Source organism: Odontesthes bonariensis, chromosome 13 (genome assembly GCF_027942865.1).
Source record: "Odontesthes bonariensis isolate fOdoBon6 chromosome 13, fOdoBon6.hap1, whole genome shotgun sequence".
Taxonomy (NCBI): domain Eukaryota; kingdom Metazoa; phylum Chordata; class Actinopteri; order Atheriniformes; family Atherinopsidae; genus Odontesthes; species Odontesthes bonariensis.
Genome location: NC_134518.1, coordinates 37,617,555 through 37,634,764, shown reverse-complemented (window position 1 = coordinate 37,634,764; position 17,210 = coordinate 37,617,555). Strand labels below are relative to the sequence as shown.

General features: G+C 43.3%; 1 protein-coding gene across 2 annotated transcripts in view; it reads right to left on the bottom strand.

The window, feature by feature from the left end:
• The window catches only part of LOC142398062 (transcription factor COE3-like), a 209,725-nt gene that overhangs the window by 33,123 nt on the left and 159,392 nt on the right, over positions 1–17,210 (bottom strand). For both annotated transcript variants that reach the window (XM_075482026.1, XM_075482027.1), the window contains exon 11: positions 13,994–14,082. In XM_075482026.1, coding sequence (XP_075338141.1) covers positions 13,994–14,082 — 89 coding nt within the window. The remainder of the gene's footprint in view (positions 1–13,993; positions 14,083–17,210) is intronic.

Genomic DNA, 17,210 nt, shown 5'->3' with positions numbered 1-17,210 from the left:
TGTGTGTTACAGTGTGTTACTGTGTGTTGCAGTGTGTTACTGTATGTTACAGTGTGTTACTGTGTGTTACTGTGTTTTACAGTGTGTTGCTGTGTGTTACAGTGTGTTACTGTGTGTTACAGTGTGTTACTGTGTGTTACTGTGTGTTACAGTATGTTACTGTGTGTTACAGTGTGTTACTGTGTGTGTGTTAAAGTGTGTTACTGTGTGTGTTACAGTGTGTTACAGTGTGTTAGTGTGTGTTACAGTGTGTTACAGTGTGTTACTGTGTGTGTTACTGTGTGTTACAGTGTGTTACTGTGAGTTACAGTGTGTTACAGTGTGTTACAGTGTGTTAGAGTGTGTTACTGTGCGTTACAGTGTGTTACAGTGTGTTACTGTGTGTTACAGTGTGTTACAGTGTGTTACAGTGTGTTACTGTGTGTTACAGTGTGTTACAGTGTGTTACTGTGTGTTACAGTGTGTTACTGTGTTAAATTGTGTTACAGTGTGTTACTGTGTGTTACTGTGTGTTACAGTGTGCTACTGTGTGTGTTACTGTGTGTTACAGTGTATTACAGTATGTTACTGTGTGTTACAGTGTGTTACTGTGTGTGTTGCAGTGTGTTACAGTGTGTTACAGTATGTTACTGTGTGTGTTACAGTGTGTTACAGTGTGCTACTGTGTGTGTTACTGTGTGTTACAGTGTGTTACTGTGTGTTACTGTGTGTTACAGTGTGTTACAGTGTGTTACTGTGTGTTACTGTGTGTTACAGTGTGTTACAGTGTGTTACTGTGTGTTACAGTGTGTTACTGTGTTAAATTGTGTTACAGTGTGTTACTGTGTGTTACTGTGTGTTACAGTGTGCTACAGTGTGCTACTGTGTGTGTTACTGTGTGTTACAGTGTATTACAGTATGTTACTGTGTGTTACAGTGTGTTACTGTGTGTGTTGCAGTGTGTTACTGTGTGTTACAGTGTGTTACTGTGTGTGTTACAGTGTGTTACAGTGTGCTACTGTGTGTGTTACTGTGTGTTACTGTGTGTTGCAGTGTGTTACTGTATGTTACAGTGTGTTACTGTGTGTTACTGTGTTTTACAGTGTGTTGCTGTGTGTTACAGTGTGTTACTGTGTGTTACAGTGTGTTACTGTGTGTTACTGTGTGTTACAGTATGTTACTGTGTGTTACAGTGTGTTACTGTGTGTGTGTTAAAGTGTGTTACTGTGTGTGTTACAGTGTGTTAGTGTGTGTTACAGTGTGTTACAGTGTGTTACTGTGTGTGTTACTGTGTGTTACAGTGTGTTACTGTGAGTTACAGTGTGTTACAGTGTGTTACAGTGTGTTACAGTGTGTTACTGTGCGTTACAGTGTGTTACAGTGTGTTACTGTGTGTTACAGTGTGTTACAGTGTGTTACAGTGTGTTACTGTGTGTTACAGTGTGTTACAGTGTGTTACTGTGTGTTACAGTGTGTTACTGTGTTAAATTGTGTTACAGTGTGTTACTGTGTGTTACTGTGTGTTACAGTGTGCTACTGTGTGTGTTACTGTGTGTTACAGTGTATTACAGTATGTTACTGTGTGTTACAGTGTGTTACTGTGTGTGTTGCAGTGTGTTACAGTGTGTTACAGTATGTTACTGTGTGTGTTACAGTGTGTTACAGTGTGCTACTGTGTGTGTTACTGTGTGTTACAGTGTGTTACTGTGTGTTACTGTGTGTTACAGTGTGTTACAGTGTGTTACTGTGTGTTACTGTGTGTTACAGTGTGTTACAGTGTGTTACTGTGTGTTACAGTGTGTTACTGTGTTAAATTGTGTTACAGTGTGTTACTGTGTGTTACTGTGTGTTACAGTGTGCTACAGTGTGCTACTGTGTGTGTTACTGTGTGTTACAGTGTATTACAGTATGTTACTGTGTGTTACAGTGTGTTACTGTGTGTGTTGCAGTGTGTTACTGTGTGTTACAGTGTGTTACTGTGTGTGTTACAGTGTGTTACAGTGTGCTACTGTGTGTGTTACTGTGTGTTACAGTGTATTACAGTATGTTACTGTGTGTTACAGTGTGTTACTGTGTGTGTTACAGTGTGTTACTGTGTGTTACAGTGTGTTACTGTGTGTGTTACTGTGTGTTACTGTGTGTTACAGTGTGTTACAGTGTGTTACTGTGTGTTACAGTGTGTTACTGTGTGTTACTGTGTGTGTTACAGTGTGTTACTGTGTGTGTTACTGTGTGTTACAGTGTGTTACAGTGTGTTACTGTGTGTGTTACAGTGTGTTACTGTGTGTTACAGTGTGTTACAGTGTGTTACTGTGTGTTACTGTGTGTTACTGTGTGTTACAGTGTGTTACTGTGTGTTACTCTGTGTTACTCTGTGTTACTGTGTGTTACTCTGTGTTACTGTGTGTTACAGTGTGTTACTGTGTGTTACTGTGTGTTACTCTGTGTTACTGTGTGTTACTGTGTTACAGTGTGTGTTACAGTGTGTTACAGTGTGTTACAGTGTGTTACTGTGTGTTACAGTGTGTTACTGTGTGTTACAGTGTGTTACTCTGTGTGTTACTGTGTGTTACAGTGTGTTACTGTGTGTGTTACAGTGTGTTACTGTGTGTTACAGTGTGTTACAGTGTGTTACTGTGTGTTACTGTGTGTTACAGTGTGTTACTGTGTGTTACTCTGTGTTACTCTGTGTTACTGTGTGTTACTCTGTGTTACTGTGTGTTACTGTGTTACAGTGTGTGTTACAGTGTGTTACAGTGTGTTACAGTGTGTTACTGTGTGTTACAGTGTGTTACAGTGTGTTACAGTGTGTTACAGTGTGTTACTGTGTGTTACAGTGTGTTACAGTGTGTGTTACAGTGTGTTACAGTGTGTTACAGTGTGTTACTGTGTGTTACAGTGTGTTACTCTGTGTTACTCTGTGTTACTGTGTGTTACTCTGTGTTACTGTGTGTTACTCTGTGTTACTGTGTGTTACTCTGTGTTACTGTGTGTTACTGTGTTACAGTGTGTGTTACAGTGTGTTACAGTGTGTTACAGTGTGTTACAGTGTGTTACTGTGTGTTACAGTGTGTTACTGTGTGTTACTGTGTGTGTGTTCCTCCTGCTTCATTAATCTCCATTAGAAAACAGAAGTTAGTTAATGTCTCCTTCGTTCGGCTGCAGCAGCGAGACGCCATGAGGCAGCAGCTGCCCGTCACACACACACACACACACACACTCACACACACACACACACACACACACACACACACACACTCAAACAGTACTTCAGCTCCTGTGTGTGTTTTCATTAGATCCTGACAGACACAACAGCCTTCTCAAATTAATGACGCCTCCGAGGCCTCTGCTCACTGAGAGTGTGTGTGTGCTCGTTCATCGGTTTGTGGCCCGCTGTGATCTGTGAATCAGGGGATCTAACTTCCACAACTACCCAGCAAAGCTGAAGCTCCTCATCGATCAATAACTCCTCTCTGTTCCTGATCAGCTCCCCAAAAACGGTCCAAGTGAACGTCTGACCGGGGGCCACACACCCTCAGGGGTTTCCTCCACATCATCACAGGAAGTGATGGATCTGGATTTTTTTTATGAAAGAAAACTGAGAAAACTCTCTTGTTTGAGAGGCTGAAGTTTAACTTTTTGCTTCCTTCCCTACTTCTTTTTACATTTTGAGTAATTGAATATTAATAAACAAGCTGGAAACGAGCCAGAAACGAGCCGGAAACAAGCCGGAAACAAGCCGGAGACAAGCCGGAAACAAGCCGGAAACAAGCCGGAGACAAGCCGGAAACAAGCCGGAAACAAGCCGGAGACAAGCCGGAAACAAGCCGGAAACAAGCCGGAGACAAGCCGGAAACAAGCCGGAAACAAGCCGGAAACAAGCCGGAAACAAGCCGGAGACAAGCCGGAAACAAGCCGGAAACAAGCCGGAGACAAGCCGGAGACAAGCCGGAAACGAGCCGGAGACAAGCCGGAAACGAGCCGGAGACAAGCCGGAAACGAGCCGGAGACAAGCCGGAAACAAGCCGGAAACAAGCCGGAAACAAGCCGGAGACAAGCCGGAAACAAGCCGGAAACAAGCCGGAGACAAGCCAGTTGGAGACAAAATGGCCATTGGCTGCATCCATTTGTGCTTCTTTGCTTCCTTTTCTTTGTTTTCCTTCCTCTACTTGTTCCTTTACTTCCACTGTCTTTCCTCATAATTAATTTCCTTTCCTTTCTTTTTATTTCCTTTCCTTTCTTTATATTCCCCCCCCCCCCCCTTCCCCTCCCCTCTCCTCTCAGTGTTTTTTGGAGCATCAGATTCAGTTTCAGCCTCTCCGGCTGCTCTTGGATCTGCTGTCAGAGCAGCTAATTGCCTCCTCGCTGCCCCACATCTCCATTCACACCATCACACACTCCCACCGGCCACGCCCTTCACGCCACACACTAACCACACACACACACACTAACCACACACACACACACTAACCACACACACACACACACACTAACCACACACACACACACACTAACCACACACACACACACACTAACCACACACACACTAACCACACACACACACACACTAACCACACACACACACTAACCACACACACACTCGCAGAGACAGCGCCATCGGATTCCTGTCAGGGCGAGTGCCGGCAATCAGAGCGCCGGGCGCTTTAGCGGCGCTGAAAGGCCTGACCCGATCGATGCGGTAATGCACTGGCTCCCAGTTATCATCATCATCATCTCTTATCACTGACCCACACCTCGCAGAGAGGGGGGGGGGTGCTGAGGGTCTCTGGGTGTTTCCCTTCAGATGGAGGGAGACGGATGGGGGAGGCAGGGGAGGTGGACACGGGAAACTGCTCACAGATCCAGGCTGCTGATTGGATCATTTACTTCAGGCCAATAACACCAAGATGTTCAAAGCGTTTAGTTAATGACTGAGAGAAGGACGACGGGCTGCCGATGCTTCAAGAGTCAATCAGACGAGTGTTTATTCAAATATACTGGATTTAATTAAATAAACTTAACCTTTAATTAATTATAACTTTGAGAGTAAAATACAAGTATCAGAAAAAATATTAATAAAGTGATCAAGAAACGATCAATTAGTTTTATCATTAAAGTGTCTGGAAAGTCCAGAATATATAGAAATATATATAGAAAAAATATCGGAAAAATCCTAAAAATATCTGAGAAATTGATTAAAAATGTTTGATTGATATTTCAAAATACAGATTTTTGGGGAAAATGTTGGAAAACCATCAAAAAATATTAAGCCATAAAAGTTCTGACAAATACTAATAGAAAGAAAAAAGTAATAGAATTCAGATCAACAAGAGCCTGAATAAAATATGGTGAAATATTAGCAAAGATGCTAATATAAACAAATAAACAGTTAATAAGAAATATATTGTTTATAAAACATCAGTCGTAGTAAAACATCTCAAGATTATTAGTTAAATATTCAAAATAATACAATTCTAATACATATATATGTATGTATGTATGTATGTATCAGTGCTTTTTAATGTCCCATCTTAATAACTGGTCTCTTGTCCCTCCGTAACAACACGTTCATGTTAGTTTTGGACTGAATTCAGCGGAGTATTGATCCACTTTTAGGGCCGTACGTCTGAGTGTGTTTTACTCAAACTGGATAAACTGCAGCCTGTGTTCTGACGGGTTTTGGACAGCAATGGAGCTCCGTAACTCACAGGAATCTGTGAGCTGATTAAACCCGCTGAGAGTTTCTGAAAACTCTCACCACTTCATTTTGTTCAGGTTCCAGTTTCTGCCTCTTTTTATTTTATTTTTTATTTTAATGAAATACAAATGCCTCCTGGAGACAGTCATTTGGCCAAAGATCCCTTTTTTGTTCTGTTTAATATTCCACTTTCAACTCAAATTATGCTAACAGTCTTTGTGCTAACAGCTTCTCATTTGACTTTGGCTAAAAAGACGGCTAACAAGCTATCACGTTATCTAAATAACGTTAGCTCCCCAGCTAACCTACATTCTTCCAATTCACTTGAAATCACGAACGGTGAAAAGTTTAAACACTTAAGTGTTTAACTTTTAACAGGAAACAGCGGTGTTGCTAAGCACAAACGTGCTCATTTTATTTCATGTTAGCTTGTTATTTGTTAGCTATAGACACTAACAGCTAACTCGGTCTCACGACAGCACACACATTAGTCATGAAAACCGAACTTAAACTGTTGATTTGTGTCCGCAGACGTGATCTCGATGCTTTGTTTTTCTTCTCCGTGTTACAGGACAGAAAAACTCCAACTTAGAGGGAAACAGTGTGACCGCGGTTCATGAAATAATCCAGAACCGGATGCTAACTCAGTCAGAACAACTGAGTTTCAGTCCCGTTTAACCACTGATTTTAAATGTCTTTTAAGGATTCTGTCACTATTTACTGACACTTCTAGTTATTGTTTAGCTGTTCTACATGTTACGAACTGCTCAGTTAAGGTTAGGCATATATTATTTATATATATTATGGATAGCATCAAAAACTACAGATCAGGTTTAGCACAACGAACTTCTTGGTTAGAGTTAGCATGATAAACATGTGGAAGTTTAGGTAAAAATCATGGATTAAAACTATTTGTTCCTCCTTAGAATAATTAAATAATAATTACACAATGTTGACAACTTAAGAAATTTGTCGCCCTTTATGTTGTTTTGATAACAATTAGCTACTTTATACGAGAATCTAACAACTTCTGACGTTCTGCCATTTCTAACTTTCTAAAGTCACTTTTTGTCTCCTTTTCATAGCTTAAAATTTCTCAAATGTTGGAATTTGCTTTTATTTTTCTTGTAATTAAATAGAAAAATCACATATCTTAGCCAGAAAATAAATCAAATGAGTTTTTCTTCTGTTCATCAACCTTTGAACTGTCTCTGAACTCGTTTTATTGTCATTTTTCGTCTCTTTTTCACAGTTTTGCGTCTCCGTGAGGCAGTAATTTAATAAATGTGTTTATTCTAATATACAGACTGTGACTATTTTTATAAAAATACCCAGAACGTATCACATGACTGTGCATGTGATTTGCATACTGCTTGATTAATTTACCTACATGTGTTCTGGGGCTCTGGACCAGGGGCCCCCAGATCTCCGGGGCCCTTGGGCCCCGTGCTGCTCAGGTCATCTCGGTGATTTAGTAGCTGTCGGACTTTGTTGTGTCAGGCTCATAAATCTGTTTAACATTACGGTTAATGTTCTGTTGTTCTTGTACATCAGAACCTTTTTCTGATCGATCTTAAATCCGTTTGATTCCCGCGATCTGCTGGCAGCTCTTTTTATAAATACTTTAAAACAGAAAAACCTGAACAAAAGCAGCATTTCCTCCACGTCAGATGATGTACGGATTGTAAACATTTCACGGTAAGATAAATTACGTTTAACCACAGCTGAAGCTATGGAAGCCCGTTTCCGCCACTTAATAAAAATAAATTTAGAAATACTATCTCATAATTATGAGATACTAAGTCGAAATTATGAGAAACTAAGTCGAAATTATGAGAAACTAAGTCGAAATTATGAGAAACTAAGTCGAAATTATGAGATACTAAGTCAAAATTATGAGAAACTAAGTCGAAATTATGAGATACTAAATCGAAATTATGAGATACTGTCAAAATTATGAGATAGTAAATCAAAATTATGAGATAGTAAGTCATAATTATGAGATAGTATTTCTAAATTTATCTTTATTAAGTGGCGGAAACGGGCTTCCATATAAATCTGACCCATTTCCCTCCAAATAAACAGAATTTTCTGGCTTCAGTCTGGATTATTTCCTCCCTAAAAACCAGGGAGAAGCCTCTCGGAGGCTGTACGCTCGGGGCCTCCGTGCCCTTGCCCTTCTTCTGTCCATCTCTTGACATGTTCTTCCTTTTTTTCCTCCCTCTCTCTCTCTCTCTCTCGCTCCTTTTTCTATTTTCTTCCGACGGTTTCTTGGGGCTTAATTACGGGGGGCCGACTCGGTGGTTTGAGGAGGTGCGAGGCGAACAGGGATCAGCGTGACCCTGGAGGAGAAGCCATCAGACAGCGGCCTTAACAATGATAAATCACCCCGAGCAGAGCTACAGATACAGCCGCCGCCCCGCTGATCTCACTAAAATATGGATGGACCTGCAGCAGGAGGAGGGGGAGGAGCCGCCGGATCGCCAGATTAGCCGGAGCGATTCAGACGAAGTGGGACATGGTGTGGGCTTAATTCCATTCAGAGGAAACGGATTGAAATTCAGCTCATGAATGGAATATTGCTCATTATTCTCAATGAACGCCGGAAAAATCTCCTCATTCATGAAGTGGGCTGGAATTAATAACCCCCCGAACGGACGGGTGCCCCCCGCGAGTCCGGATGGGGGTCAATGATCAGAGCTAAAAGGTGCACGCGCAACACGCCAAACACGTTTAATCTCCAACCTTACGGTTCAGGAATCATGAGCAGAGGGAAAAGGACCAAAGTTCCAGTTTTCAGCAGCCGATGGTGGCGGCGGCGTTTCCCTCTGTTCAGTTTCCAGAAGGTTCGTTATTACAAAGAAATCATTAATGTTGTTCAACTGGCTCTGAGCCTTCAGCCTTAAACAGTTTACAAAATTAACTCAATCCTTTTATTCATTCCTCAGACACAGGCTGTGTTCCAAACCGCATACTACTCCTACTACTCATACTCACTTTTTGAGTTAGTATGCGAGTTTGAGTAAGCAGAAGTTCCTGGATGCATACTAGATTCTCCTAAATGTTGGGTATGCATCATGAGGTTACTACTCATACTCAAACTACCCAAGATGCAACGTGACGTGACGTCGCCGATCGTCATTTCCTGTCAAAACGGTAGTTTCAAGCTAGCTACAACGAGGGTAGTATCGATGAGTATGTAGTATGCAGTATGCAGTATGTAGTATGCAGTATGTAGTATGCAGTATGCGGTTTCAAACACAGCCCTACTCATGGATCAGACAGTATGCAGAGCGTTTACCCACAATGCATTTGGCTCCTGCCCGAGCCGAAATCAGCCGGCCTGAAGCTGATTTCCCTTAAGCTCTAAACTCTGTAAACTTTAGCAACATTTGAAACATTTTCAGGTGAGAAAGTAGCCGTTTAGATCCCCAACGTGTTGAAAACCTGACAAAATACCGGCTGTTTACTATTTTGTTCCCACGAATTCGGCGCTACTAAAGCTAGCCGCAGTGAGCTAACGCACTTCCTGTTATTTTCACAAAATAAAATACCCGTTGCCTTTTATCATAGGGAAAGCCATTACCATACATTTGGTGCTTTTGTTTTGAAAACAGAAAGTGAACCTACCCTCGTTGTAGCTAGCTTGAAACTGCCGTTTTGACAGGAAATGACGATCGGCGACGTCACGTTACGTTGCATCTTGGGTAGTTTGAGTATGAGTAGTAACCTCATGATGCATACCCAACATTTCGGAGAATCTAGTATGCATCCAGGAACTTAAAAAAAGTTAAAGTTAGTAGGAGTAGTAGGGGAAGTAGGTGGTTTCGAACACAGCCATATACTGAATTTCTTCTTCTGTGCTTTTCTAAATGAGGGATATTTGTTTATAGCTCTGATGAGGAGACGAGTTCCACCATAAAAACGGTCAGTTTCTGACGGGCTGTGAGGCCAACTGGTCGCTGATGACCGCGGGGGTTTCTCCTGGATCAGATTCAGGCCTCTAATTTCATTTCCAGTCTGGCTGCAAGTGGACACCTCGGTGTTCGTCCAGCAGACTGAGAGGACGTGAAGCCGGAGACGACCTGCATCATACCAACCTTCTGTTTACAAACAGGTGCAGAAACACTGTTGTGTTAGCAAAGCTAGCGCCGGAGCTTTCTGTTCAATAAACCGAATATGGTTTTAGGTTTTAGGAGCATTGACAAAACATTGTAATGGATATCTTTCTCCTTTTTTACTTTTATGATCAAGAAAATCACAAGCAGATAAATCAGTGATGAAAACAGGTTAAAAAGATGATATATAAAACCATATGTCTGATTACTTTGGCTATGAGAGCTTTACTGTTTGTTCTTTGTTGTTATGCTATTTATACTATACTATTAGCTTTAGTTTAGGATAAAGTGGGTATAGAAAATGAATAAAATGAAAATAAAATGGACGGAATTGGTCTCTTTTTCACTCTGAAATTGAGTCAGGCTAAAAGTTAGCTTTCATCCGACTTAGCTAACAAGATGGCTAACAAGCCCACTGGTTTACAAAATAATCTTAGTTTCGTAGTTAACACTAATTATCCGATTAATTCACCTGAAGCTATGTAATGTGAAGTTTACATTTTCACAACAATGACAACTATTGAAGCTGCGAAACACAAATAGGCTATTTTTACCTAATGTCAACTTGCTAGCTGCTACATACCACTGCTAACAGGATGCTAGCAGTTGTATAAAACAAATGTAACAATTCAAGATTCTCAAAAACTTTGTTTTAACATTTTATCATTTTTAAATGTTAATTCAAGAGTGTTCATACGAAGTAAGGCTAATCTTTAAAACAAGTTGGTACATTTTAGCCTGTGGGTCCTGTTAGCATAGAGTTAGCATAAATTGTAGAGTTAGCTTGAAAAATGATTTTGCTTGACTTAATGCTACATGTGAAACACCTGAACAATGTTAGCTCTGTAGCTAACAAAAAGTTTGCTTTTATTTGCAGAGATTAGGCAAAACGTTGCAAATTACACTAATATCTTAAAGTGCCTGATGTTAGCACTTCTCTCAGAAGCTACTATTAGCCCCTGATGTCTATTGACTGATTTGGACTAAAAATGTAAACACAAAGCTAGTTCTGCTTGATGTTGCTGTTTGTGATTGGGCTGAAATTGATTTCAACCAGATCTCATCTGCTTTTTGCTCTTCAGGAGGAGTAAAGAAGCTATTTTAAACTTTAACTTATGTCAGCAAATCTACGCTTAATCAGCTCGGCTAACAGTTTTCCTCTTTCCATACCAGTAAATGTGTACATTTCAGAGCAGTTTTCCATCTTAATGATAAAAATTGATGTTAAAAAATGCAGTTTTTTGCAGCAGTTTTGCATCTTAATGATGCAGGTTTTTCTGCATCAGGTTTCCATATAGGCCTTCCTGCCCGGGTTAACCTTCTGTCCCCACATGCTGCGCCCATAATCGTCCACCTGACGCCTACAACGAATCAATCTGTTTGGTGTCGCGCCGCCTGTCCGGACATCTTTCTCCATCCCGGCTGCAGAGCAGCGGCTGCAGGTGAAAACAAAGGAGAAGTGACAGCGCCAGTTAACCCGTCGCTGGTCGGCCGCGGCAACACGCCGCGCTGTCAGCTCCTCGCCGGCAGCGTTTTTCCTCCGGCTGCCACGCCGCTCGGCTCAGAGCGCCTGAGAGGAGCGGAGAGCGGCGGTCTTATTGAGTTTTCTCCTGAATAAATAAATATTTAAACGGGGCGCCTGGCGCTCCACTCTGGCTGTAAATCAGGCCATCAAAGGGGGCAGACAATGTGTGCTCGCTATTAGTATCAATTTACAAATAAACTGCTTTTTTGGTGACTGGATCTCCGATGTCAGATTTTGATAAATGGTTTCAATTTGGCAGCTGCTTTGGAGTGTCAGGAACCATCTGACGCCCGCCGCCGGCCGGCGCCGCCCGCCGCCTCGGAGGATCTGCCTCAGTTAGGCTGCTCGCGGCCGGCTGCAGACGGAATAATCTCCTCACACGGACCGGGACACCTGACGGCTGCACGGCTGCTCGCTGCTGCTGGGTGTGCATACCAATGTCTGCCTGAACGCTGGACCCAGCGTCCTGATTCCACCACTCAGGCTCTTAACCCTTTCTGTTGTCTTACGGGTCCAAAGTGAGCCACCACCATGTTTAGCTGTAGAAAAAACACCTTAAACTATCTTTTTCCAACTTGAAATTTAAATTTTGACATTTCCTAAAGGGACCCCATCATTAGAAAAAGTCACACTTTCTTTTTGTTTATGTCTCCATGTGGGCTGTACACCACTAGGGTACAAAGATTGTCTTATGGGTCATTTCTGACCCGTGAATTATAAAAACATTTAAACACCAGAAAAAAGTTCACTGTTTTTTTCCCTTTCAATATAATTAATTCAGAAGTAATTACTTCACATTTATATAACAGCAATAATAAACCTTTATTATGTAAAAGAAAACTGAGAAAACAAGAAAACTGTTGGTCCCACTGACCAAAAAAAAAGTGTAATCCTGAAAACTGCTGATTGTCTGATGACTGACTATTCTTGTTCTTAGAAATGATTTTTGTTGGTTTAGTTCATAATTCAAAGCGTTTGTATCATTATTATGTTATCTGTAAGAGCTTCTGCTGCAGACAGCTTAGCGTCAGCGACGAGGACGATGATGCAAAGAGTTGGAAATAGTTGTTGTTAAAGTTGTAAAAGCAACAAAACACGGTTTAAAGTCCCCATAAAAAACATTTTCATGTGTAAAAGTTCTGGAAACTAAAGAGCTTCTTATGTCGGAGGTTTGGCTGCAGTTCTTTACTCGATCCAAACTGTTCTGGTTCTCTGACTCCGGTGGAGCCGATCACTGATCACTGTTAGCAGGATAAATATTGATCAGATTACGTAACATCGTGTTATCAGAAGCAGCTCGGTGTGAAATAATAATGCTGCTGTGTTATCCTCAGTGATTCTGATCAGAATAAACCGACCTGCCGTCGGCTCCAGTTCAAACTTTATTCAAACAGCAGCTGAGCACAAAGCTGCTTTTACAGAACCGAGCCGCTGCAGCTTCATGAAACATGAAACCCGACTGGCTGTTCTGATCAGCTCCTGATCAGTCAGGGTGTCTATGAATAAGCATCGTCGTTTTCCAAAGGATTACAGCGACCATTGGACCGGTTCGGACCAGTTTGGACCGGCTCAGAACGGTTCGGACTAGTTTGGACCAGCTTGGACCGGTTCGGACCAGTTTGGACAGGCTCGGACCGGTTTGAACCAGTTTGGACCGGCTTGGACTGGCTTGGACCAGTTTGGACCAGTTTGGACCAGTTTGGACCGGCTCAGAACGGTTCAGACTAGTTTGGACCAGCTTGGACCGGTTCGGACCAGTTTGGACAGGCTCGGACCGGTTTGGACCAGTTTGGACCGGTTCGGACCGGCTTGGACCAGTTTGGACCAGTTTGGACCGGCTTGGACCGGCTTGGACCAGTTTGGACCGGCTTGGACCGGCTTGGTCCGGTTTGGACCAGTTTTAATTTTAAATGATTTTATTTGTTTCTCTTTATATCCTTTTTTATGTATTTTAATGCTTCTCCCACTCCCTGCTGCAATGCTTTTATTTCATGTGAAGCACTTTGAATTGTTTGTACATGAAATGTGCTATATAAATAAATTTGATTTTGATTTGAACCAGTTCGGACCGGTTTGGATCGGTTGTGGAACCCAGAATAAACTAATAGAAATCAGATTTCTGCGTTTCGTGTCTTTAATGACGTCGTTTTTTTTTTTTTTAATTTCAGGGATTTGTTTATCTGCTTAATTGGATCCCACTGCTCCTCCTGGGGTCCAGAATGATTTGTTTTTATGAATTTAAAGGTTTTCCTGCTCAGATTAAACCATCAGCAGCTCAGGTCTGAAGCTCTCAGTCACATTCATGCTGCTCGTCCTGATCAATAAATACATCGACTGCCTCAAACTGTCAGAAATGTTCCTCCTCCTCGCACAAACAGCTGTTTCCAGGAGTAATCTGGCCTGCTGGCGGCGAGCAGAGCCGGACGGCGCCAACAGTGCACGGAGCAACAAACCCAACCAGGCGGCTCCGGTTCGGTGCAGGTTTGGCTACGGCGGCCACAGAGGGACAAACGGCTGCGACCTCATTAAGCCGCCTGATCAGCAGCAGCTCTGACTGACAGGTGCATTCTGGGTCGTACCTGCCGGACTCCACAAAGACTCAGCCCCAGGCCTGGAGTCTGACCTCTGACCCCCCGACCCCCGGCGCCGACTCAACGGCTCGTCTGTACTGACCTTTGGTAACCTCTCGGGGTCCCCGGGGTGGCGAGGGATGACCTTCTGTAGCCTCTGGAAGCCGTAGTCGATGGTGGGCTCGTTCAAGGCTGCGGGACAGAGAGAGAGCGGTGGTTAGAGACGGCGGGCCAACGCACGCCGGGTCCGCACATCTGTCTGCATCTGCATCTGTCTCTGTCTGCATCTGCATCTGTTTGCATCTGCATCTGTCTCTGTCTGCATCTGCATCTGTTTGCATCTGTCTGCATCTGCATCTGTTTGCATCTGTCTGCATCTGTCTGCATCTGCATCTGTCTGCATCTGTCTGCATCTGTCTGCATCGGCATCTGTCTGCATCTGTCTGCATCTGCATCTGTCTGCATCTGTCTGCATCTGTCTGCATCTGTCTGCATCTGTCTGCATCTGTCTGGATCTGTTTGCATCTGCATCTGTCTGCATCTGTCTGCATCTGTCTGCATCTGTCTGCATCTGCATCTGTCTGCATCTGTCTGCATCTGTCTGCATCTGTCTGCATCTGTCTGCATCTGTCTGCATCTGTCTCTGTCTGCATCTGTCTGCATCTGTCTGCATCTGTCTGCATCTGTCTGCATCTGTCTGCATCTGTCTGCATCTGTCTGCATCTGCATCTGTCTGCATCTGTCTGCATCTGTCTGCATCTGTCTGCATCTGTCTGCATCTGTCTCTGTCTGCATCTGTCTGCATCTGCATCTGTCTGCATCTGTCTGCATCTGTCTGCATCTGCATCTGTCTCTGTCTGCATCTGTCTGCATCTGTCTGCATCTGTCTGCATCTGCATCTGTTTGCATCTGTCTGCATCTGTCTGTATCTGCATCTGTCTGCATCTATCTGCATCTGCATCTGTTTGCATCTGTCTGCATCTGTCTGTATCTGTTTGCATCTGTCTGCATCTGCATCTGTCTGCATCTGTCTGCATCTGCATCTGTCTCTGTCTGCATCTGTTTGCATCTGTCTGCATCTGCATCTGTCTCTGTCTGCATCTGTTTGGATCTGTCTGCATCTGTCTGCATCTGTCTGCATCTGCATCTGTCTGCATCTGCATCTGTATGCATCTGTTTGCATCTGTCTGCATCTGTCTGCATCTGTCTGCATCTGTCTGCATCTGTCTGCATCTGTTTGCATCTGTCTGCATCTGTCTGCATCTGCATCTGTCTGCATCTGCATCTGTATGCATCTGCATCTGTCTGCATCTGTTTGCATCTGTCTGCATCTGTCTGCATCTGTCTGCATCTGTCTGCATCTGTCTGCATCTGTCTGCATCTGCATCTGTCTGCATCTGTCTGCATCTGTTTGCATCTGTTTGCATATGTCTGCATCTGTTTGCATCTGTCTGCATCTGCATCTGTTTGCATCTGTCTGCATCTGTCTGCATCTGTTTGCATCTGTCTGCATCTGCATCTGTCTGCATCTGCATCTGTTTGCATCTGTATGCATCTGTCTGCATCTGTCTGCATCTGCATCTGTTTGCATCTGTCTGCATCTGCATCTGTCTGCATCTGTCTGCATCTGCATCTGTCTCTGTCTGCATCTGTCTGCATCTGCATCTGTCTGCATCTGTCTGCATCTGTCTGCATCTGTTTGCATCTGTCTGCATCTGTCTGCATCTGTCTGCATCTGTCTGCATCTGTTTGCATCTGTCTGCATCTGTCTGCATCTGCATCTGTTTGCATCTGTCTGCATCTGCATCTGTCTGCATCTGTCTGCATCTGTTTGTATCTGTTTGCATCTGTCTGCATCTGCATCTGTTTGCATCTGTCTGCATCTGCATCTGTCTGCATCTGTCTGCATCTGTTTGTATCTGTTTGCATCTGTCTGCATCTGCATCTGTCTGCATCTGTCTGCATTTGCATCTGTTTGCATCTGCATCTGTTTGCATCTGTCTGCATCTGTCTGCATCTGCATCTGTTTGCATCTGTCTACATCTGTTTGCATCTGTCTGCATCTGTTTGCATCTGTCTGCATCTGTCTGCATCTGTTTGCATCTGTCTGCATCTGCCTGCATCTGTCTGCATCTGTTTGCATCTGTTTGCATCTGTCTGCATCTGCCTGCATCTGCATCTGTTTGCATCTGTCTGCATCTGCATCTGTCTGCATCTGTCTGCATCTGTTTGTATCTGTCTGCATCTGCATCTGTCTGCATCTGTTTGCATCTGTCTGCATCTGTCTGCATCTGTTTGCATCTGTCTGCATCTGCCTGCATCTGCATCTGTCTGCATCTGTTTGCATCTGCCTGCATCTGTCTGCATCTGTCTGCATCTGTTTGCATCTGTCTGCATCTGCCTGCATCTGCATCTGTTTGCATCTGTCTGAATCTGCCTGCATCTGTCTGCATCTGCCTGCATCTGCATCTGTTAGCATCTGTTTGCATCTGTCTGCATCTGTCTGCATCTGCCTGCATCTGCATCTGTTAGCATCTGTTTGCATCTGTCTGCATCTGCATCTATCTGCATCTGTCTGCATCTGTCTGCATCTGTTTGCATCTGCATCTGCCTGCATCTGCATCTGTTTGCATCTGTCTTCATCTGCATCTGTCTGAATCTGTCTACATCTGTTTGCATCTGCATCTGTTTGCATCTGTCTGCATCTGCATCTGTTTGCATCTGTTTGCATCTGTCTGCATCTGCATCTGTCTGCATCTGCCTGCATCTGCATCTGTTAGCATCTGTTTGCATCTGTCTGCATCTGCATCTGTCTGCAGCTGCATCTGTTAGCATCTGTTTGTATCTGTCTGCATCTGCATCTGTCTGCATCTGTCTGCATCTGCATCTGCATCTGTTAGCATCTGTTTGTATCTGTCTGCATCTGCATCTGTCTGCATCTGTCTGCATCTGCATCTGTTAGCATCTGTTTGCATCTGTCTGCATCTGTTTGCATCTGTCTGCATCTGCATCTGTCTGCATCTGCATCTGTCTGCATCTGCATCTGCCTGCATCTGCATCTGTTAGCATCTGTTTGCATCTGTCTGCATCTGTTTGCATCTGTCTGCATCTGCATCTGTCTGCATCTGTCTGCATCTGCATCTGTTAGCATCTGTCTGCATCTGTTTGCATCTGTTTTAATCTGTCTGCATCTGTCTGCATCTGTCTGTATCTGCATCTGTCTGCATCTGCATATATCTGCATCTGTCTGCATCTGTCTGCATCTGCATATATCTGCATCTGTCTGCATCTGTCTGCATCTGTCTGCATCTGTCTGCATC